This window comes from Catharus ustulatus, chromosome 5 (assembly GCF_009819885.2).
Source record: "Catharus ustulatus isolate bCatUst1 chromosome 5, bCatUst1.pri.v2, whole genome shotgun sequence".
Classification (NCBI taxonomy): domain Eukaryota; kingdom Metazoa; phylum Chordata; class Aves; order Passeriformes; family Turdidae; genus Catharus; species Catharus ustulatus.
Window position 1 is genome coordinate 58,870,430 of NC_046225.1, and position 25,407 is coordinate 58,895,836.

At 36.3% G+C, this 25,407-nt stretch overlaps 2 protein-coding genes across 11 annotated transcripts in view; both read right to left on the reverse strand.

The window, feature by feature from the left end:
- Window positions 1-315: 315 nt before the first annotated feature.
- On the reverse strand, window positions 316-12,244 carry LOC122149394 (slit homolog 2 protein-like). The gene is made up of 4 exons (XM_042779250.1): window positions 12,155-12,244; window positions 6,181-6,469; window positions 1,979-2,190; window positions 316-891 (listed from the first exon to the last, which is right to left on the reverse strand). Exons 2-4 carry the CDS (start codon window positions 6,465-6,467, stop codon window positions 650-652), a joined length of 741 nt encoding a protein of 246 aa, XP_042635184.1. The 5' UTR covers window positions 6,468-6,469; window positions 12,155-12,244; the 3' UTR covers window positions 316-649.
- LOC116996308 (slit homolog 2 protein) overlaps window positions 12,228-25,407 on the reverse strand; it is a 259,704-nt gene continuing 246,524 nt past the window's right edge. For all 10 annotated transcript variants that reach the window (XM_033059731.2, XM_033059740.2, XM_033059738.2 and 7 more), the window contains 5 exons: window positions 20,578-20,671; window positions 18,074-18,211; window positions 17,743-17,983; window positions 17,284-17,414; window positions 12,228-12,312 (listed from right to left, as the gene is read on the reverse strand). In XM_033059731.2, coding sequence (XP_032915622.1) covers window positions 12,297-12,312; window positions 17,284-17,414; window positions 17,743-17,983; window positions 18,074-18,211; window positions 20,578-20,671 — 620 coding nt within the window. In that variant the 3' untranslated portion in view covers window positions 12,228-12,296. The remainder of the gene's footprint in view (window positions 12,313-17,283; window positions 17,415-17,742; window positions 17,984-18,073; window positions 18,212-20,577; window positions 20,672-25,407) is intronic.

The window sequence follows — 25,407 nt, forward strand, 5'->3', positions numbered from 1 at the left end:
AAGGGAAGATAAACACTTTTTTATGCTTCTTTTGCTAACATGCTGACATAAAAGTACACATCATCAGGAGATTTCAGGATTATAGTATATTCTTGTATCTCCCATTTCCCATTCATTAGATGAGACCCCATCTTCTCAAGATGCTTAATAATTCCAAAAGACAAAATGCGTTTCAAACAATTGCTATTTCTGTATAATCTGATTCTTTTTGATCATAAAGCTTCCTCATCCATAGGTCTGCCAAGACAATAAGACTGATACGAAAGTGAAAAAACAAGCCTTGTGTTCTAGTCAGTATTTCATTTCTGAGCTGTTAAGTTGAAAGTCACATGTGTATAGTGTCAGTGTATCTTCAGCATGTTATAAAGAAGAATCCATGTTAAAAGCAGTTAAAGTTTCCCATCTCTGCTGCAATGTTACCAGGTCTTTTTTTTTTTCTTCAAAGCTCCTCTTGGATATGAGAAGTCTCAGTTCAAGCACTTGAATCTTTTTTTTTTTTTCAATGAAGAAAAAGTCTTTATTCTCATAAAAAATAAGTCTGTTCTGTATTTTACAATATATTTCAAATATTTCCACTATGAAGCATTAATTAGTCCGACACGGTCAATAAGTATACAACATTTTCAAAAGACAAGTGTGACAGGGACACTTAGGAGGGACAATTTGTACAGCCACACTTCACCACTTTTTCGACCTCGTCCACGAACGACGAGCCGTCCGTGCACTCGAAGGCGTATTTCCGCCTCTTGCTGCGCAGTGGCCCGCAGCACTGCCCGGCCGAGCACCCGCCTTTACAATCTAGTCTCGAAACCTTCTTGGTCGTCTGGCACGCAGCATACCCTTGCTGCTTTTGGTAGTAATCTCGGACTCGTTCCCCTCGACAAGAGATTTCTGTAGGAAACAGCATTTAAAATAAGAGAGACAATTGTGAGGCACAGGTCAAAGATTGTGTAACACAGGAAGATGCTGTGTTGGTATTTGCAGTTGGAATTGATATTTTAAAGTTTGACTGAGACTGTGTATTGGAAACTAGTGGTTCCACCAAACATAATTTGATTAATGCTGGGTTTCATTCTCTGTACCTCCTATTTTCGGTAAAGCTTATATTATGTATATGTAAACCATAAATACGAAGCTATTACAATGACAAGAAAATTGGAAGCTTAAATCTTTTCCTCTTTTATAAAAATACACATCTTCTGTTGCTACATTGCTTGCAGCTGGTTCTGTTTACCATAGGAAATGTTTCAGAGAGCATGCAATTTAATTTATTAGACCTGGAGTTTAATATTATTCAAACTCTTATTTAATATAAGTTACATTCCGCTAACTTCATAAATTACTGAGGTATAAAGGCAGCTAAAAATGAGACATCTGTTAAACGTTCTACAACCATATTCTTCTATTCACATCTATGTACAATACAAAATAAATGCCATCTGGGGTAAAGGAAAAAGAGGGAGAGGGAAAGCTTTGATAGACAAAGGAGAAAGAAAAAGGTAGGGGGAAAAGCCATCCTGTTTTCATCCATCTCACCTGCATAATTCGCTGTGATAAATCAGTTGAAGCTGAGAGGTCAAAAGTAGAGTTTGTGATAAAACTAGGAGCAGAATCATTGGATTTGGCTTCTCAGTTGCAGAAGGTAGAGAAACAATAAATACAGAAAGATACAGCAGGTAAAAGGTAATAGTTAAATATAGTAAAAATGTGTTTCTGAATAAAGGCAAAAAAAAAGAAGAAATGTTTTCACAGCAAAACATTTGATGAAAAAATTCTCAAAATGTAAACAAATTCATGGGAAAAGCTTGATTTTTCTCTCATCGAGATAAATTCTTATGGTAGAAAAAAAAGCAACAGATGTGTGTGTTGTGAGAAAAAAAAAAACTGGTCATGTTTTTGGCTGTTCATGTGCTTGGCTGTTCATGTTTTACTAAAAAAACCTATTTTCTAAGACCACAACAGTAATGATGTTTTTTACCTTTATCACAACTGTCCCCCGTGTATCCGCTGCCGCATTCGCAATATGGTTTCCCAAGTCCTGAAAGCCTACATTTGCCATGTTTACACCTGATGGATTGGCAGGGGCTAAGCAGCATTTCCTCTTCATCACAGAGGACTCCCCCATGTCCCTGCAGGCATTTACAACTGTATGAAAATGCATTGATCGGCAAGCAGGTACCATGCACACATCTACAGGGGAAACAAGCCCAAGAGAATAAAAATAAATTATTCATCAAAGTTCAGGCTAAGCAACATTAACTACAAATACTTTGGACTCTACTCAGAAGAAATTGCTTTTGTTTCTAATGGACTTTTTCAGTGAGATGCAGTGAAGTGATTTATAATTGGTATGCAGGTTTACATAAAACAAGCTGCAGTACAAAACTCTGTCTCACCAGAAAATAGCCACTGTAGATGTGTTATGGAAAAATTTTACAGGCCACAGTCACTAAAAACAACATTTCCTGTCTATGCAAATTTTCAGCATGCTTTTGAGCAGAACACAGCAAGATCAAGCCAAAGGAAAAAAAAAACTCACCTGAAATTCTGGTTCCAGTATAATTTAAAAGAAACTCCATATTCTCACTCATGAAATATGGGGCTCCCAGCACAAAGACACATCAGGCATTTCCTAAGAGAAACTATTCTGACTCAAGCAATTGTAGTTTCAAGCTGAACATGTGCTTTCCTTTCAAATACATTAGTCTGTATTGCCAGCTGCAAGTAGCTGGGTCTTGTAACGTCTGAGGCAGGTCTGTGCTTCACTGCAAGGCAACAGCACTCACCCAAAATTCATACCAAAACTCACACTAGATGAGGCTGTGCCTTTTCAAGTCTCACCCAAAGTCATTTAAGCAGATAATTTCCCAGTTGAGCTTTCATAAACACTTGTGGCATGGTCAAATCTTGTTAAGACAAAAAAGATTGTGAGTTATTCTGCATCTGCTAAGTTCTGATGTAGAGTATGGGAACACGGAGCTGGTCTTACTCCTCTTCGAGAGAGAGGTGGTGTTTCCCAAAAGGAGGATGCTAGGGCACACCTGTTCCTAGCTGTAAGCTGAACATTAGCGGATTTCATCTTCTGAAATCATTACCAATGATGTGGAATAAAATTACTTCCCTTTCCCCATTTGGCAGCACAAGATCAATAACTTCCTTCCAAAAATAATATTACTCTCTTTAACGGTTGTTTCCATAGAAAAATTTCCTATCTACACAGTTTCCTAGGGAGATCACAGTGAAAATTCCTCTGTGGGGAGGAATGCAATCCTGACATACAAGTCACCCTTCCTGAGGTTTCTGCTCTCTAATGTTTTTCCTCTCTATAGTATACAACTCTTGAACTCATAACCCCCTTAGAATGCTATGACAACCACATAAACAAATGAAAAAAATAAGATTTAGAAAAAAATATATATTTGACCTAAAATAAAATAATTTTTTCAATTAAAAAATTCATCTAGAAGTGCATATTTTCTTAAAAGAAGAATTCTATTAAGAACAACACCTAATTTTGAAATTTTTAAGATAACATAACCAGTTTGGGATTAAAACCTGCAAATATAAAACTAATAGGGAAAGCACCTCCAACTTCTCTATTAGTCTGTATTTTAAAGCAACCATGTTCTCTACAAAAATTAAAAACTGTTCCTGTGGTTGAAGTCTGATATTCCAAGACTGTTATTAAGCAACTCAAAATGGAAGGCTGTGACAGTATCACAGGACAGATAGCTTTTGTTTAGTTTTCATTATGTTCAGCATTTGATCTTTTCACCATTTATAAAAAATCCACTTTAGGACATCTGATCTACAAAGTTACTCAGGTGGTACTGACATCCCGTCATACTCTATACAGGCTTTAAATATCAAAGCAATCTGCGTCAAGATCTTTGGTAAAGTTTTGCTTTGACTTAGAAGATGATTAAATTTTAGCTAATGCCAACTCTCATACTGTTGTTTCCACTTGCTCTTTGAAGCTCTAAATTTCATCTTCAGACTGTACTGAAAGGAACATCAAGCTAAGTGCAAACTCTCAGGCACAGTTTCTCATCTAATTTTAGGTACCTGTGTCAGGCACTCGTTGGATGTATAATTGCCATAAGCTCCAGACACAGTCAGTCATGGGAAGAAATGAGCTTATCTAGAGGATGATTAGACAACCTGAGGTCTTATTTATTCTTTTGAAATGTGCTTATTCCTTTACTGACTAGAGAACAAACTTTGGTCACTATATTTTGAATTCAAACATCTAGATGTAGATAAAATAAATGTGTCTTAAGCCTTTTCATGATATGCAGGGATCTCTAAAAGATCACCCACATTTTTGAAAGAGAGATCACAGTGGCAATTCTGTTGCTCAGATAAAGGAGAATGTCAAACTCTATTAGATGGATAAAATGAATCTTTTCAATAGACAGTTTAGAGATGAATCAAGAAATAAAGAATTAAAATCTCCAGGAAGTACAGAACAACAAAGCCCTCCTCCACTCCTAATAAAAAAAAAAATTGTTTGGCTTTTTCTCTTAAAAGCTCACAGCACTGTATACAGCTGAAACAAACCTAATGCTTTAAAGAGCAAGCAAAATATTAACACTGTGCTCACTTACTTCTGTTTTCGATACTGCCTACATGTGATACTGATAAACCAATAATTTGCTGCAAAACAGCACTCAGTTTAGGTGCTAATGTGCAGTTATAAGAACCAATGAAGGATCTAATATTTCAAGGACAGTTTGAAGAAATTGTCTGGCTTTTCTGATAGTAGAACTTGTGGTTACAGTTTGATTACATTTTTTAATCCTGAAGTTTTGAAGTATAAAGACACATTTGCATTTTCTAACTTGCTGTGACTACCTTTCTTTAAAGTTATTGTGAAAGAGCACAGCCTAAGAAAAAGACCAAAAACCAAATTCTATAATGCTATCCTTCAAAAGCTGATTGCTCTAGCTTTGGGAAGAGTTCAAAACTTAAAGGTACAGAAAGAGTCTATAGCCAATATAAAGAAAACAGCGTTGCAAAGCATGCTAACTGTTGTATAAAACTTTAAAGGCTCAGACTCTCCACATACTATGTAAAAGATGATATAAACATCATTTTACATGGGAGGTGAAAATCATCTTATTAGAATCTCTTAGCAAACTTAGGCCACTGGTCATGAAAAGTCAAAAATCACATAGGCAAATGCTACATTGAAAAAGCAGCAGCCAAAAGATCCAAGCAGGCTTGCTTTACCAAAAATAGAAATAGAAGGAAAATAAAAGGAAAAAAAAATTAAAAAAAAAAAACAAAGAAAGAAAAAAAAAAAGTTTGCCAAGCTGTAATAAGGACAGTAGTAGGACAAACAGAATGACATTTTCTTGCCCAAGATCGATAAATACAGAGTGACTCTGAACTTCTGAAGTTTTGATTTTCTTGTGCTGGGAGTCCATGAACCAAAACTGAACTTGTCTCTACAGTAAATTTGAAAGATGACTATGCATAGACATCAATACTATCACACACACAATTAAACATATCTTTTTCTATCTCCACACATTTATATACAAGAACATCTCTATCGACATATAGAAATATATAAACTAAAAATTTCTGCTCAAATCAGTAAATAGAATTAAAAGACTCAGACTTAAACAGAAATTCACCAAAAATTTTGAAATCTATCTTCCTGAAAAAACCTGGGGTACTCTGAAAATATAAAATATTAGATATGCCCATTGTATCATTTTTCAAAAACACAGTAGAGAATATTATTTTTAATAATAACAATATTATTAATAATAATAGTTTTATTACCTCATTCTTCACAACTTAAAATCAGCAAACAGGTTTTTTTTCCATTTGCAACTTCTTCAAAATTGTTTTTGTGCCAAGGTTCAAACCCACAGCTGCATTTCATTACAAAAGAAGCCCACAGAGAAGTATGTAAGAGCACCTCCCAGGCTTTAGGCAGCACTTACAGTGAGATGTGTGAACCTGCTCCCCTAAACTGGGGACTTTCCCTCATTAGGTTTATGGAAAGAATATGTGCTATAACCTGGATGCTGTTTTCACTTTTACAAGCCCAGATTATGTTGCATCTTGCAAGTGTGAGCTTTTATGAAAAAAATAACACATGCAATACACATAACAGGAGACTTATGTGCACATGATACTACTGTGTTTTCTTGAGGAAGGACATACTTATTTCCAAGACATGGGTCGTTAGTTTGTTGATCGCAGAGCGGTCCGGTCCATCCTCCTTCACACTCACAGGAGAAGCCTGACTGGCTGGTAGCATGGCATGTGCCATGCACACAAACTTTCTTGTGACAAGGCTCACAACCTGGCAGAATTCCCACTTGCAGTGGCACATTTCTGAAGTCCTGGAGTTCACTGTTGATGTACAGATTACGAATGCAACCATGGAAGCTAGTGCCGTTCTGCCCGGGTGACTGGCGTAAAGCTGCTATGTTATTTTTCACAGGCATGCCTAGGAAATTAATAATAGCAAATAATCAGTGTAAAAATCTCACAATGTTCTATACCATTTTCTCTATTTTTAAATCACATTTAAAGGAATGTTTCTTCTAAATTAATTACTCTTAGCTATTCAGACTAGAATCATGAACAATAATCTAGGTTTTGGAAATTGTCCTAGTTGTCAAGTATGTGTGTAAACCAGCTCCAAGCCCGTAAATCTCTAAGTCACACCTGACAGATTAATGTAAGACTTCATCAGAAAGGAAGCTCAGAGCTGTGAAAAGGCCACCTTTGCCTGGTTTTGACCTAGTGCATTTAAGTCCAGGATAGTACACAGTTTCTGAATCCCAGAAAAACAAAGGTTGTTGAAATTTAGCAGCTGATATGCCATTTTTTGTAAGCTAAGATACTCAAATCCAGAAGAATTTAGTAGGAGCAGCTCATCAAAATGGAGCTAGCATACACATTTCAAATGTGAAGTTTTGCTACAGAAAATTTCTTGGAAATGACAGTGTAACATGTTGAGGTTCCAAAACCAAAAATACTTATTTTTTTTAGCATGTTTCAAACACAGATTAATAAAATAAAACTAAAATCCATCCATAGTTTGCCATTACAGTCTAAAATAGTCAATAATAACAATAGTTCAACATCAAACTACTTATGTGTACACGCTTTTAGATAATGCAGATGTCCCCAGTGTTGACCATTGTCAAAGTAATTCCTCTGTTAGTCTATAGTTGTTACAGGTGTAATTAGAGCACTAGGCGTATGTGATGCAGTTATCCTGTTATAATCATTCAAGAATAATTCAGAAAGAACATTACTATCAAACGTTTTCTTGTTAACACGAAGCTTCTTCTAGTCCTAACCCCTCCTTCTTGTTTTCTTTTAACATATTGCTAGATAGTCCTTAAAATACTGCCTTCTAATAATGAATATACAAATACCTAAATGAGTCCTGAGACTCACAAGTAAAGGAAATCAAAGTGCATTGAGCATTGAAGAGGATCTGTTTACCTGAGAAAATAAATATTCGTATTAGTTGTATAGGTTTATTCCTAGAAAAAATCAACAGTTTTCATTATGGTACTTAGATAATGACAAGAAAGTGGCAATGTTCTGCATAGTTGCCTCCTTAACCATGTAAACTAATACTTCTAATAATTTTCTGTATTACTCTGAACAGTTAAGGGTCATGCAGAAATACTTTGCAACCTAATGAAGTAGACCTGCCTTTCATTTAGAGGTTATTGTAATTTCATTTGTGTAGGTTTCAGTGATTATAGACATGAACAATATTGTATCCATACTGTTGAAGAGCCTAATCTTCTTTGATCTTATCAGTTAAGTAAGTGTATTTGGTTTGTGTAGCCAGGCTTTGGGTAGTGGGGGGGCTACAGGGGTGGCTTCTTCAAGAAGCTGACAGAAGTGTCCACCATGTCCAAGAGAGCCAATGCCAGCTGGCTCCAGGATGGACCTGACAAGTCTGCTAGGCCAAGCCAGGCAGTGATGGCAATAGCAAGGGGATAACTTATCTATAAGGAAAAAAACCCAAAAGAGTAATTATGCAGATGTGACCAGAGAGGAGTGAGAATATATGAGGAACAGCTCTGCAGACACTGAGGTCAGCAAAGCAGGAGGAGGAGGTGTTCCAGGCACTGGAGCTGAGATTCCCATGCAGCCCCTGAGAGGCAGCTGTGCCCCTGCAGCCCATGGACGTTCACAGGGGAGCAGAGATCCACCTGCAGCCCATGGAGGAGACCCATGCCAGAGCAGGTGCTCGAGAGAAGGCTGTGACCCATGGGAAAGCCCGTGCTGGAGCAGGCTCCTGGCAGGACCCGTGGAGAGAGGAGCCCCCACTGGAGCAGGTTCTCCTTGGACTTGTGACCCTGTTGGGGACCCATGCTGCAGCAGCCTGCTCCTGAAGGACTGCACCCCATGGAGAAAAGGGAACCATTCAGGAGCAGTTTGTGGAGAGCTGTCTCCCATGGCAGGGACCCCACACTGGAAGAGGGGAAGGACTCCTTTCTCTAAGGAGGAAGCAATGGCAGAAACAACGTGATGAACTGACCATAACCCATATTCCTCACCTACCTGCATTGTTTGCAGGAAGGAGATAGAGAAGTGGGGGGAAAAAAGTTAAGTCAAGCCTGAGATGAAGGGAAGGGTGGGGGGAAGGTGTCTTTAAGAAATGTTTTACTTCTCCTTATCCTACTGTGATTTGGACTGGTAATACATTCAATTAATTTTTTCAGTTTGAGTCTGTTTAGCCACATCAGTAATTGGTGAGAGATCTCTCCCTGTCCACATCTCAACTTGTGAGCTTTCATTGCATTTTCTCTCCCCTGTCCAGTTGAGGAGGAAGGGGATAGAGTGGTTTTGGTGGGCACCTAGCAGCCAGCCAGGGTCAAACTCTAAAATAGGCTTTGAAATACTGTATTAAAGGACTCAGACTGCAAACAATCATGAGTTTCCACTTCCTCACGTTTACTTGCCATATTCTCAAACCATAGAAAGGGCAGAGTCATCAAGGTCCCTTCAGCCCATTGTCTCCCTTGAAAGCCACAATCAGCTAATGTTCACAGAAAATGCTTGAAATATCTCAGCAGAATAGATGCACTGAACTTACTCTTTGTAAAAATAATAGGTGTATAAAACTAAGCACAGCAATGCAATGCTAAATCAGATGTTACACTTGAAAATGCCAGGAAACTTAGCTGTGGTTTCTGGGAGCCATATAAGTATGTATGTATGATACTAGACAATAGATGGTATATCACACATGATTCAAAATTTTTTGTCTATATTCTCTAATAAGGGAGACATTTGGCAACACAAACATGCACAAGCTTTCAGCCTATACACTTTTGCTTCTTCTAGCAAGATACCAAATGTCAGAAGGCCAAAGTGTGTGTAAAACTGCTTGTATTTTTAGCAATATTACTTAGATAATTTTTATATAAAGATTATTTGGGAAAGAACTAACATAGACACAATACAGACATATATTTCAGATCTACTTTTGGCAAGGTAAGAGACTAGTTCCCACCCCCTTTTAAGCTTTTGGACACTGAACCTGACTACAGGTAAATTACTGTTCAAGGAGGCAAATGGTAGGAATCTCTCTTAAATAACAGTCACACAGTAAAACTGTCAAAACAAGTATCTAGTTCTAGATGCTGCCAGAACAGAGAGGCACAAATGAGAAGCCAGCTGATATTCTACCAGTCTCAGAAAAAGGGACATCCATGCAAAAAGGTGCCACTCTCAACTAGCAAAATATGCTCTAATTTCTGAGAGAAGAATGTGAACTATTAGTGATGTCTGTGACTCCTTTGAAGAATTTTTTGAGAAGAAACAGATTGTCCCTTAAGAATTCTTATAAAGGCATGCACTCTCAATATGATTTACTGAAATTTGTCATAGAAAGACTGAAAAATAACAAGCACGTGTATTCTGACCACACAAAAGAGCCATACACTTGGAAAAGGCAAAAAACCCCCAAAGTATATAAATTGATTAGCTCACTTTTGTTAAAAATCATGTTAAATTGCCCCTTTCAAATCAAGCTAAATATTGTGACCCAAGAGTAACATTAAAAAAAAAAAAGGAGGAAAGAGGGAGAGAAGGAATGAGAGAGAATGAAATGAGAGCACACACTGTACAAGGACTTGCTGTCAAGTCTGAATTTCAGCCTGCCAGCTGAGGTGATGCTTATCAGAAATGCCATTTTAGCAGGAAAGTGGTAAGAGTAAGTGTAAGCTACATGATGATTTAGGTGTCAAACTAAGACTTTGGCAAAGATAAAAATACTGCATAAAAACCTAGTGAGAATTTAGGTTAACAGATGAAAATGTGTAATCAAATTCCCTAAAATAATCTAGATATAGTTGGATAAGAAAAAAATTATTGAATCTCAAAAAGATGGGTAATATAAAGATACAAGAGTGAAAATTACCCGTCTTGAAAATTTTAAAAATAATAAACAGATAAATTAGATAAAGAGGAAATATAAAGAGCTAGATATCAACTTACTATTTTTTTTCATTGTTTTGTTACAACATGCTTCTATGATAGATTTTAATATTTTTTGGATGAACATTTTTTATGGCAGCAGAAATAATTGTCTGTTTGGGGCCTGAATGGGAAGAATTACAACAGAATAAACACAGGACCTCCCTAAGGAAGATGCACCAGCGTGCAAAAGACTGCTTCTCTTCGGTATCAAACCACTAAGAGAAAAGAGATTATTTCCAAAAGTAATTCTTCTGATACTTGAAGATGATGACACAGATTAGTATGATTCTGCTAATGGAGGCACAGATCTGCAGGGTGATGACTCAAGGAAGAGAACCATATGTCACAAATCAGCATCGCAGGGGTAAGAATGTGTTCAGAATAAATGTTTACAGTTTGCAGCCTGGCCTCATTTCATTGAAAGGTGCTTATAACAGACAGGAGCATAATTGTTCTGCACTAAGCTCAGCTTTCAAGTAGAACAATTTGCCTCAGCAGTCATTAAACAAACTGATGTTGACAATACAAGTAAGCAAGCACACTGTGTCTTATGAGAGTCTAGGAGCCCTTCTTCCAAATGTGGCACAGGACACTGTAAGCAGAAGTGATACACAGGAAAAAATGCAATGTGCTTCTACAGCACAATCCTTGTCTGAAGGCATTAGTATATCATACAAATGTACTGCTGATGACATAGTTTTTTGCAAGGAGGCAAGATGCTTAAGTCTAAAAAGTTATTCTCAGTCATAAAAGAATTAGGTAAAATGAAAAAGAAAGTATGTATTTTTTAACGGAAAGAGGAGATCAGAAGGAAACTCCTTACATGCCTCTTGTAAGAGTATATGGTTAAACTAAGTAGAACATGAAAATCTGTAGCATTTAAAAAGCATTTAAAAGGACCATGCTGAATCTCTGATCACTAGGAACTTAAACTTGCTATCCAGTGAGGAGGCACTAAGTGTTGGCTGAATTTTCTGACTTTGCACAGGCCCATCAGAAATCCAATAGGAGCTGCTAGTTAAAACAATATGTTTGAATTAATAGTTCTACAGAGTAAATGGCATCAAACGATCAAAATTTTTCAAATACTTAAGCTGCTCAAGTTAAACAATTTTTTTTTTTTTTCTCAAAGTAAACATACCCAAGCCTTGACACATACAGTGAGGCAACTGTCTGAGCACATTCTTACCTAGTGTCCTAACTCCTATCAGCACTAAGCAGTAAGATCTCCAGACATAAATTCTACCTCATGGCATTATACAATGCTATCATTTCCTGCAGATATCACTACAGGGAAATAGGAATGTAAAATGAGCAAAACAGAATGCTACCATTCTACACTTTCTGAATAGGCATTACTAGATCTTCATGCACCTAAACAATGTTAAGCACACTTCTTCAGTACAATAAAAGGCTAAATAACAGCAGAAAATTACAAAATTTTACAGTCATAAAAAACCTCCATAATTATAAAAAAGCAACCAGTGTAGTTTGAGGACATATTATTTCTTAATATTGAAGCTATTGACATTAACTGCCAAAGTTTCATCTTAATGAATGATGAATGTCAATGAATGAGTCTCTTTCAGAAACACAAGAATGTGTTTCTTAGAGCATGTTACCAGAATAAATTATCTATAATATCTCTAGTAAGAAGCAGTAAGATCCCTCTTACCTCCTACATTACAGCGGAGAATCAAAATTCAGAGTGGATTGCTTGGACAAATTGGTAATTATCTTGGGGCTTCCCTCCATCAATAGATAAAGATAGACTCTGATCCATAGCTAGCAGCTCCACAATGTGGAAATTGCCATCATTAATTGTTTCCCACACTGCAAAATAAACATTAATAATAAACATTTGATGGTCAGGTTAGAACAGTTTTTTACCTTTTTCCCCTTTAAGAGTCAATACAGTTTCAGAACAGAACAGAACTTCTCTAGGAGTGCATTCTCCTAATATTACATTTAAAGCAAAGACATGCACATATGCTTAAAAGCTAATACAATACCATATCCCTTCTTCTGCACTAATGGTGACAGGGCTGGAATACCTTCTCTAGGAAGACAAGTGAGGGAGTTGGAGCTGTTCAGCTTGGAGAAGAGAATGCTCTGGGGAGACCTTACAGCAGCTTTTCAATATTTAAAGTGGGCTTATAAGAAGGATGGAGAGAGACTTTTTACCAGTGCCTGTACTTAAAGGACACAGCCTGTTTTAAACTGAGAAAGGGAGATATAGATCAGATAAAATCTATTAAGTAAAATAAGTGACAAAAAGAAAAAAGTTCTTTAATATGAGGGTGGGTTAATATGAAACACTGGGACAGGTTGCCAGAGAATTTGTGGACCTGTTATTGGATCAGGTTGGATGGGGCTTTGTACAACTTAATCTAGTAGAAGTTCCTGCCCATAAAAAAGAAGATGGAACTAGGTGATTGTTTAAGGTCCCTTCAAACCAAAGCAGTATATGATTCTAATGTTACTTCAAGATCATATTTGCATGCAACTCTGTGTGTATTCTACATTTTGCAGAGTATTTGGTTTACATATCTTGCAAGTATGAAGGCCTGAGTCGACTCCAGTGATACATAAATCTACTATTTCATGGAATATGGAACTCCATCTAACTAGTCCTGCCAGACAAAATCATATCATGAAGCCAGACAGCGTCACTGACACTTGCAATAAAGTTATTTGTTATCTTTATTGGGCATGGTTATTTAAGTGAATATTGTATTTTTTTTTTTCATCTGTATATTCCATTTCCTTCTGTTTACTAACAAGATATGAACTCACTAGTAGGAGAAAGCCTGAAGGTTCTCAAGCTGAAAATGCTTGCTTCAAGCATGGTGCTTACCCTTCACAAGGACAAGTTTGCTCATGCTACTAGGCACAAGAAATGGCTGCTCGTGCTTATCAGCCTCAATATCTACATAGCAAGTGCTTAAGTGAAGGAACTTCTCTGCACTTGAACAGAGTTTAAGTACATCAGAGAAGGAAGAATATCATTACTCAATTCTGGGACTGACTATATCATTGTACTTGCATAACTTGTAGTCACTGGCAAAATAGAGCTGAATATATGCATGGAAGGTGTGAGCTGTACAGACATTGAAAGCATTCTCATGAAAGCCTTTATTTGTTTCAGGGCACCATCAAATAAGTGAGCTTAATCCTTTGAAAAAGTTATTTAAATGAACCAATTGTACAATAGCCTGAAATGGACAGTCACACAGTCAATTAGCTCTTCTCATTGAGAAAGCAGCATAGCTGAAAGGGATTAAGTTCCTAAATCTCAAGGCAAAAATCAAACAAATTATCTTAAAATATCCTTAGTGATGTTTTAATTAACCTAACTGCTTTTGTCCTGGAACAAATCAGCAGCACACTTGGTTGTTCACAGCTGTGACACATTAAATAGCTTCTTAGCCATTTATTACAAACTCTGTGAACAGCCACTGCTCACTGTGGATCAAAGATCTGCATGGTAGCATGCATGCTTTACATAAACCCAGCTCTATTTGAGAGTGCAAACACATGAGAGAGCAGTCACTGGCACAATAAACACTTTATGGGAACTGCCAGGAGGGGGACTGCCAGCTTCCATGGGGGAAAGGAAATGGTCAGGGTTTATCATTCCTAAACAGAAAGATTTATTCAAGGTATCAAGAGGTTTGTTTGTTCTAATCAAGCAATATAAAAGATGCTGTGATTAAATTACTTAAGTCAGTGAATCCAGACAAAAAAAGGTGCTAAAAAACCAAAGTACATATGACTTCTTCAGGAAGCAGGAAACTAATGTAATGTTTTCTTTTCAAGGAAACTTATTTCATGACTTCTAAATCTTTCACTCAATAATGTTTAAAAGAATAAGAGCAACACAGAAAATGCATTTTTAGAGCAAGGGGTCATTCCAGGGATATACAAACCATATTTTGCAAAGGGAATGTGTCTCTGATAAGAGTGATTATTCAAAGCCTCTGGCTTAAACTGTTTCACTGGTAAAAATTTACTGCAGAAAGAGAAGCACTTCTAGGTAAGGGTGTTTTAAATTTAAGGGGAAATAAACTCAAGGCATATCTGCAATATTTCCTGCCAATGCACTTACATTACTTCTAGTCCATTTCCCATTGGAGATATGAGAGCTGAATGTATAGATTGTAATGAAAAGCTGTAAGAAGAACTGATTTAAGGCTTCTGGTACTCTGTAGAAGAATAATGAATGGGAAGATATAGTCCCACACTTCCAATAAATATATTATGAAAACTAGTTTACAGAATGAAAAGATTTTTTTTTCTTCTGTATAAAAAAGAGTTAACCTTTAAAAATGGACGACGAAACAAAACACAAGTGGATCAAATTTTTCCAAATAACCATCTCCAATGAATGAATATTATTTATTGGTCTTGGCAGTGCCATCATCTTATTTCTCAGATTGACTGATGAGTGCTTTTGGGATGATAGCACTTTCTGCAGTCAGTTCCCATGAACTGGGAGGATAGGAGGAAAACAAAAGGGAGGGACTGAAGGAAGCACTGGAAACATTCCAGGTGACAGCTTTAACTGGTAAAAAAGGTACAGAAAGACTGTATATTAGATTACAGCATGTAATGAATGGATAAAAATAAGGTAAAGACCTTAAAAAGGGCAGGAGATATCACAAAGATTCTGGGAGGGTAAAATGGAAAACTGGAAAAATGGAAAACTGGAAAATAATGAAGCGATTTGAGTAAAATGTGTAAAAGATTCTGTGCTACAACATACTCCCTTCTAGAACATAAAATAGAAATTAAAGAGTATGCAATTTGAAGAGCTATCACTAGGTGCACATATATACCTATATACAAATGTGGAAATGTATATATGGCTTCCAAAATAGAATGATGAATTCACAGACTTATTTAGGCTGGAAAAGACCTCTAAGATCATCAAGTCCAACAACTAAACCAGCGCTGCCAAGTCTACCACCAAATTATGTCTACACTTTTTTTAAATACTTCCATGAATGGTGACTACACCACTTCCCTGGGCAGTCTATTCCAATGCTTGACAGCTGTTCACATGATGATTTTTTTCCTAATATCCAATCTAAGCCTCTCCTGGTGCAACTTGAGGCCTTTACCTCTTGTCCTATTCCTTGTTATTTGTGAGAAGAGTCTGACCCTCACCTGGCTACAGTTTTCTTTCAGACAGTTGTAGAAAGAGATAAGGTATGCCCTCAACCTTTCCTCAGAAGACTGTTCATGAATGGACTATTGCATGATGGTTTTCAAATATCTCAGAAACTCACCTTGATGCTTATTAGAGATGAAATGGTGGTTAATTACAATAATACAAAAATAATAACACTAAAAGTGTGTATCTGCTTTACTAAATCACTGTGTCACTCCGTAACATGTTACTACATTTTCCACCCCTTTCTTCACTACACTTGCATTCTTCATTTGTCACATAATTCAAGAGATGATTAGCTATGTAGTGGAGATGCTTCTTATTATTTTGTAAAGGTAACCAAATTGGGATTGTTTGTTAATTGCTTACTTTGTTATTAACTCCTTGCATGTTTAGGTTTGATTTTTTTTTTGTGAGTATTGTTTTTCAGTCATTCTCTAGATAACTATAATGGACAAGTGTGAATTACCACTATTTATTCTATTTCAATAATGCCAGACAAAGCATTAAATTTATGAAAAGGAAATATATGTTTTGAAAAGGTAGAAGTATTCTAGATTGATTAAAGAAATGGGAGCCAAAATAACTTGGAACTACATATGACCCTCATTCCTATTGCTTCTTATTCTCAGACAGATGAACCTATTGAAATAATCAACAAAATTAATTAAACTCCTGAAAAAATAATCTAAACTTCTTATGTAACCCTACCCCAGACAGAATATAAAAAAGAGGAGTATTATCATTTATAAAAATACTTTGTTTTTACTGAACTGTCCCTAATAGAATGTAGAACAACGTCACTGTTACAAAGTCTAGAAAGCAAATATACCTGCATATAATTTTACAACAAAAGGTGTAAATAGAAAAAAAAGAAGATTCAAGGAAAGCTGATTTAATATTTCCCGGTTACTTCAGTAAGTAATTTTAGCACCAAGAGGGCAGTTAGGGCCAGGAAGTGATGACTGTTGTCTTTCTGCTTACTGTTGCAATGACTGTTGGCTAACTCTTGTGAAGTGATACAATACCTCCCAAAAAATTCAGGTGGTAATTTTTCACAGAACCCAAGAAAAATTATTTAATAAAAACACTCAAAAATTATGCTACAGAATACACTGTGGTTCTTTCTCTTAATGACTTTGGAAGCAAAAGCCATTTATTTTTCAAACGTAGTGCCTTTTTTCAGAATCAAGATTTTAGCTTTCTCTTCACTTGCCAGGGAAAAATCCCACATTATATGACCGCCTAACCGAGAAGAGAAGCTTCTATTTAATTTCTGCTTATGCAGTGTAGTTTTTCATTTTACTCAGTACACTAGGAAATTATTTGGCAGTTACAACAAAGAAAAAACTCCACTGCTACATATGAGCTTTACACAAATGTATAAATATTCTGTTGAAAGCTAACCCTTATTCTGTTTTAATGCATCAAATAATATATTATTTGTCTGACATATCTGCGTTAGAGTTACTTGCCAACCAAATCACATCTTTTGGCAAGAAGTTTTAAGTGTCTGACAACACATTAATTTGCATATATTTCTTTTAACCATGCATTAAAAAATGTGGCTTTGATATAAGTAATGAATATATATTTTGTTTCAGTTACAAATGTGTTTCATCCAGGTTCACCTGTAAATAGCAGAGGCTGGATATGATCCTGTGTCATAGCTGACCCTCACTCTACCCCGGTACAGTTCCACTGCTATATGATCTTTATCGCCTTTGTACAGCAGGATCCCACTGTCTTCATCTGTGGCAATCTAGTTAAAAGATAGAAATATTTAGAAATAACTAAAACTAGATATTTAATCAAAATTATCTATTAAATGAATCTCTGAATTTATTGCCATAGTCTGTTACTTCATTATAAAATTCTTTAGAAGAAGGGACAAATTGACAAACCTCTTTCTCTTCCTATCAATAAGCCCATCTACTTCAATATGAATATATAGTTATTGCATTAACTTTTCTAGATTTCTAGCTCAAACTGTGAAAAGCTCTTTAAGTGAGCCAATAACCACTTTGGGTCATTTTTCACATCATGAAAAGCCATTTACTCTCTTTTCCAGAAAAGACAAGCAAACTTACCTGTAGAGTGATATTGGTTTGGGGGCGTATCTTAGCTGAAGGGATTTGCAGATAGGATTCTTTGTTGACAAAGTTTATACTGATCAGCTTTTCACATTTCTCACCCTGGTAGCCTGATAAACACTGACAGATTGGTTCACTTTCTTTTATGATACACTGGGCCCCATTTTGACATTCATAATTATCACAAGGGCTGGTGCGAGGTAGAACCATAGGCGGCGAAAACTCACAAAACAAGCCACTGAATTAAAACAGAAAACAATCAGTTTCCAAGAAAAAACAGCTTTGACAGAAGACATACATGTTTGTACTGCCTTCAGATCTTTCTCACCTGTACCCTTCTGGGCAGATGCACGTATATCCATTAACTGCGTCAGTGCACTGCGCTCCATTTTTACATTTGTTATCCTGGCAGTCATCAAAGTCAATATCACAATGGTCACCTACATATCCAGGTGTGCAATCACATCTGTAAAACAGGAAAGCAAATTGGATAGCACAGTGCCTTTTAACAACCCAGTATGATTATGAAAAAGTTAAGGAACAACTGTATTGCTTAAAAATCAAGGGGAAGAAGGCATTACTTATACTTTGTGTGCTTAATGATACTATTAATGACACTATTAGACAGGGAATTTACATATGTAACAAATACAGGTTTGCTAGTTAAAATGTTTACACATCTGCCATTATATTGAAGATTTGTGTGCAAATCTACAGAGCCCTCATGAATAATTTATACAGTTTTTAGAATTTATGAACAACACAGAATGTTACAGGATGTTATTCATGGCTGAAAACACTAAACATAATCAATATGCTTGGCTGGTGAAACCAAGAAAAATAATCCAAAGCTTGTACTGATGGTTGTCAACTGAACAGCTAAGAATGGACCAATGGTCCATTTACGCAGTTTAAAAGTTATGCATAATTTTTTGCTGTTATAGTTCCACCAGTCTGATTTACTACAAATAGGTCCATGGTTGGTGAACTAACAGAAGTCCCAAAACCCATCATTTGTCTTCCCTGAACCCCCACTGGTCTAGAAACAGCATATCCTCAATAGAGTATGCAATGATTTTTGATTGTTGGTTTGTCTGGGCTTTTTTTTGCCCATGTGCAACTCTCATTGCTAAGGTAAGTGGTATTTCTTCAGGGAATTCTCATATATAGGACCGAGTGAATACCAAGAACTCTGTCAAAAATTAATGGAAAATACTACAAATCCATGCATCCATATATTTTTTAAAATTAAGATGTCTTTAATTCACTTCATTACATCTTGTGATTCCCTCTTCAGTGTTCTTTCTTTTACTACCTAAAATTTGCTCTAAGCTGGCAAGAGTTATTTTAAATAGCCATGTAAGTTTAAATTTAGTACTTCAATCTAATAGATCTCATTTCTTATTCAAGAACAGGTATGAACAAGGTAAGGGAACAAGAATATAAAGCATCTTATTAAAAGTCTGACTGAGATACATCTTGAAGTACACTGCATATGCTATTTTCTGATTTAAAAGTAACACGAAAGATTACAGTAATTTCACGACCATAAGGCACACCGGACTATAAGGCACACTTTTTTTTGCAGCGAGGCTCCGCCCCCAGCTCCCTCCGCGCGGTTGCTGGCCGAGGCCCCGCCTCAACCCAGCAACCATTGGCCCCCAGGCCTGCCTGTATCCGGCGGGGCCGGGGCACGGCCTCCACCCTGCTCTGTGCTGCCTCTCCGGGGCTGGGCTATGGCTGCCGCCCCTCCGTGCCGCCTCCATGGGGCCGGGGCGTGCCTCTGGAGGGGCAGCTCTGCCTCCACAGGGCTGGGGCGTGCCTGTGTAGGGGCGGCTCCGCCCCCGCCTCCACCTGGCAGCCATGGCCCTGCTGGCTGCCCCTGTGGCTCGCAGCTCTCACTTCCAGGTAGGCAAATTTTTTGAACTTTGTCCATCAGATAAGGCGCACCGGACTATAAGGCGCACTTCCGGGTTCTGGGGAAAATTTTAGTCAAAAGGGTGCACCTTATAGTCGTGAAATTACTGTAATGAACTGAACAGTAAAGTATAAGATACTAAACTAGGTTTATTGAAGTGACATGAAAAAACAAACATAATGCACTACAACAGAAATCAAACAATTTTTATATTTGCCAGTTGGAAGCTATCAACTTAATTTCACATTCAACTGAATATTTAAAAATTTTTGCCATATTTTAAATAAAATGTCATTTCATAAGTAGTGGAAATGACAATAAATAATCTATTTTAGCATAAAAGCATGCTGTGCATAAAACAGGAACTTGTGAGAACAATATCAATCTGCAGGTTTCCTGTATTTATTAGCCTAAAGCCTATTAAAACAACTTCAAATTGTGCATAGTAATTAATCATGATAAGGATATGGTGTAATTAAAGATTAGCTTTCCTGGGGAGGGACTTCTTTACTTTACACCTTCCAGTGTGCCTTCCTAATAATCTCTTTCACAATTACTTCTCTAAAAGTAATATAATTATTCCACTTCAATTAAAAGCAATTATTTTCCTACTGCTCAAACTCCTATAAGGGTTTTGTATAGACCATCATAAAAACTACCCTGTGTTTCTATTTAAAATCTGGTTGGAATTAAATCTTTAAAGGATCATTAAAATTCAGTAAAACATACTTAAGATAATAATGCAGCTTCACATGAAAATAATGGCCTGTTCTGCTGTAAGTTTTAATAACAATCAAAATTAGTACTTTGAGAATAGAATTGGCTTCCACTTAAACAGAAGGAAAGGAAGCTACGCCTAGGGTAGAAATTAGAAACTTTGATTCAGTTGGATTCTAACAGCATTTCACACTTACTTGTATCCTTTGGGTGTCAAGATACACTTTGAATCATGCTGGCAAGGATTCAGGTTTTGGGCACAGAAATCTAATTTCTCCTCACAGAGTTCACCTGAAATATAACGTATGTTGTCAATTCAGTGAAAACATCACAGTGACCCGAAAATAGCAATAAACAGAATTTTAAAAGCAATGGCTACAAATTCCTTTGCTAATACTAAAATAGGCATACTTCTTTATATAATAATAAATACCTTTCTAATAAATACTAATAAATAAATGGTAATACAGAAAAAATAAAAATAAATAATAATATACTTGCTAACTTCTTTATAAACAATATCAAGTTCAATATGAATCATCTCTACGTGGATATAAATATAAATTTTGTAATTATTTTTCATTTACAATATTTATCTAGCTCTGCTATATAGCAACACTAGTGACTGAACTCACTAGAACAAAAAAGCCATCAATATGCTTTTCTTTTAGTTATTTCTAAGCACATTACATACAGACAGCCAGATTTGCACTATCACTATAAGTAATCTATTACCTGAAAAAAACCTGTTAATATCACTGCATGTCAATACAATTCCAATTATCCAAAAATGAAAACTTGTTTTCTACTTTTCGTTAAATATGACTCTCCATTTTTTGCATTTGTTAATGTACCATAATTATCTATAATCTGTTCTGTGAAAAGAAGAGAAAAAAATAATCTACATAAAATGTCTATCCTTCCCTGCTGATAGAGGCAGTGGCTCTAATTTCCAAAATGAGCTTATAATCTAAAAAAGTATTTTAATATGGTTATTTTTTTTTATTTGCAACTTAATGAAGAGGAAACACGTTTCTAAACAGATTAACAATATCTTGTTCCCTAACTTATCAGATGATACCATGGATGGTGCACTTGATAAACTTGTCACTGGTTTTTAAGCTAGATATACTTATTCCAGCATCCATATGAAAAATATATGTGTAATAAACAGGTATAAGCCTTGTGCCTGCTGAATTCAGGGACTGACAGGTCCATCAGACTCTAAAGCTATGGAAGGAGTATGGTTGTCCCTGTCCTTTGTCCAGTAATAAAACATGATCTGGAAAGCAAAGAGAAGTAGAACTGTACATTACAACGACAAAGAAAAGAGCAGAAGAAAGGAGTGAATGATCAGACACTTTCACTGCTCCAACTGAACCTGCCTTCAAAGAGGCAGTATATATCCCTCAGTTTTACTGAGCTGAGCATGGCAGTGGCTTGCAGTGTAGTGGACAAATAAACAAAAACATAAAAAGAAGTGAGGAACGGTCTATATTAAAGTAAGGATGGAGAAAAAGGCAAAACTGAAGCGGGAGCAAAGACAGTTATGTCAGTTAAAAACAACTGAAAAACGTATAGTAAGTGCAATAAGACATGGGACCTCTACATCTTCAAAAACGAGAGGACAAGCCAAAAAACAACTAGACAAGTATTTTGCAGACATTCAAAAGATCCAGACTGGCTCTACACAAAGATTTTAAAAAAAGATAAATAGCTAAGTAAGTAAGCAAATAAATAAATAAATAAACACCACATTCCCAATTTGCAAGTAGCGCGTTTTCTCAACAAACCAAATAAAGGTTTGAGTTAATATATGAAAATGGCCCTCATGAACAGGTCACTTAAGATCCTCAGGAAAACTGTCAGTAACAACATGACTTAGTCAATATATGTAGGAAACTGAATGGAGATCAAATGCAGGCCACTGAAGATGACTAATACAAAGGATTAAAATTCTATCCTCAAAGCCTCTTCAAGCTCTCAATAGAATTATTAGTCTGGAAATATGCAACTGTTATGACTAGGTCAGTGAACAAAGAATCCTGAAATACCAGGGATTGTTTGCATCCCACGATATATTAAACAAAACCCAGATCCCTTCCTTTTTTCAAAGGGTTTTGTTCAAACAAATACATATATAAGAGGTCTTCAATACTATTCTTCACACAGCATTTAGTCAAACTGCAGAACTTGTAATCACTGAAATCTGTTTAAAGACCAGCAGTGTTTAAGAGTGAGATATAAGTATGGGAACAGTGAGTTCAGATTTTAAGGATCGTGGGAGTAGAATAAGCAAAAATGACTGTTATTTTAACCCAGTTTGTGCACATTCCCATGGTTTAGAAATGCATGTATGTGGATATATAGACAGACATATACACATCTATACAAATATCTTATTTTGGAATATATTGTATATTAAATTACACGCAGAACTGAAAATACATGACACCCCAACTACAAATAATAAAAACGTGGTTGTACAATACTAACAAAACTTTGATAAAAGCACCTCTAAATATTCCCAAGATTATTAAATCTGACAGCATATCAGAGAGTTTCTGAAAGCGACACACTGAGCCTATCTCCCAAGCAGGGCTGGAGCTTGCTGTCTCTTGCACATTCACAGCAATAGTTCAGTGAAAAGAAAACCAAACTACCTAGAAAACGGCAATTTAGGAGCAGCATAATAGGAATATGCATTTTTTATTAAACTGATTTTGCTAAAGGACATTAATTTGGCTTAGATTATGATTGGCACAGATTTCTGAAATAACTTGAGTGGCAAATTGTTTTACTCAATAGTGTCTAAGCCTGTACATTTCTCTAAATCCTCCCCCAGGTACTTAAAAAACACAGGATTTCTTAGAGTACACTGCATTTTAGTATTCAAAGGTTGCTGGCCGTAATATCTTCAAAACTATACTGAAAGCTGAATCACCACATGTGGAGTGCTCAGGGGCACTTGAAATCTCCTTATTTCCCACTCTTGGCTGTAAATCCTACATAATGATTGGGCATTTAAGTTTTAAACAGGTTTACAGTTTTGAAAAAATGTCCACTTCAAATTATAAAGTCAATGCTACACTACCAGCATACTGCAGCCAAATGGCTTGCAAACATCATCAAACATCACCAAGCATTTTTGAGATTATGGTCCGAGTTTGATCTGAGTACTCGGTAAAAAAGCACATAGAAGCAGAACTTTTTGTGCTGAGACAGCAGAAAAATAAGGAAACTTTACCCTGGCATTTGCAAATTGTATGCAGGGTGAATCATATCCCTGGAGTTTTAGCTAAACAGTCCACACCAAACAGGAAACAGAATGGTGCAGCAAAAGACTCATGTAAAATACTATGGCCATAAAAGTTAGCTTTACTTATAGTACAACCTTTAGCTATAAAAAAAAAAAGTAGCATTAATGACAGACTTGTGCACAGAACCAGTAAAGAAAAAAATCAAGATGGAATCCAAATATGTACATCAGATACACAATTTCTGAATGAAGATGAAAATACCAGAAGAACAAGCAAAGATAACCCAAATGCAAGGTTTGTACAGCTAATAGATAATAACTGTTAATATTAACAAATCCTAATAGATCTATATTCTAAATGGGGCATTTCTATGGCCAAACTAAACCTGTTTCTTAAAAAGTTAATAGAAAAGGTAAGTAAATTATGGGACATGGAATCTGAACCACTGAAGAATACAGTTTCCTGGTGAAGAAACCTCTCCTTCAGCATACTGAATAATCATTGTGTTAACCAGAATTTAAATGAGACAAGGTGAAAAGCAGTAGTTGATTTTCTTGAAATGAAAAGATAGTGATGACACTGAAACACTCATTGTACAAAAAACCCCAGATTTATCAACTTAGGGTTCTTGACTTTACTGGAAGGAAATCTTAGAGAGTTTCCTGATATGAGAAACGTAATACAACGTTTAAAGAGCATACATCGTAATAATCAGAAAAGGTTGTGAAAAAAGCCTCAATTCAAGGAAGCTTGACACCAATGTGTGAGGACATTCTTTTATCCATCTAATAATACTGTAACTGAGGCTTCTGTAAGAGCTTGGCTAAGTAATTATGTTTTTGAAAGATGGGAACATTTCTGTACATAGAAGAATAAGGAACAGACTAGTTTGTTTAAAAATAAGTAGCGGATAAAGTGTCAAAAAACCTGTGAAAAGCTTCCAAAGTTTAATTAGAACCAGCAATAACTCTTTTCATAAAACATCTGGCTTAATTAATCTAAGGGAGCCTGGATTCTGGTATAGTGTAACATTGAACCCAATGTAATTATGTGGTTGGCACAAATGAATACGGCCCTCCAAGCTCAAGACAAATATTTACTGAGATTCTGCATAGAGGATGACGTAGACTTAAGCAGTCAGACAACATTATTAAATACTGATATATCCTGATGATACTTTATATAGGTAACCAAAGCTGTATGTTTGCTAGATTCACAGGTCAGTTTGTGTTTCCTGTGTGTGTTAATTCACTCTTATGACTTTATCACAGAATAAAAGGTTTATCCCTCAAGGATCATCTCCTGGAAAAAACAGAAGAGACAAGATGGCCCAGCACCCTTTCCAGCTGAATCCTGAAAGTGTCTAATCTAATGTTGCAGAATCCACCACTTTCCTGTGAAGATTATTCCAAAGGCTCCGTGTCCTCACTGTAAAAAGTCTCCCTCTTTTTTAATTCTAACTAGCATCTCCCCAGGAGTAATTTACACACATTACCCCTCCCCCTTTCCATGTGACTCCTTGTAAAAAAGGGAGTCTCCATTTTCCTTGCAGCCGCCTTTTCAAATACTGGAACAGGGTGAAAACATTTCCCCAAGCCTTCTTTGCTCAGGGTTGAATAGACCCTTAACTCTGGATTTTCCATTTTATAGCTATGTAGTACAACAAATAATGACTAACAAGGCAATGAGGTAAAAAAGGATTTACATCTTTGTTATTTTGAATAATTGGGAAATAAATTTAAAAATAAAGCATTGTCAGCCACTACA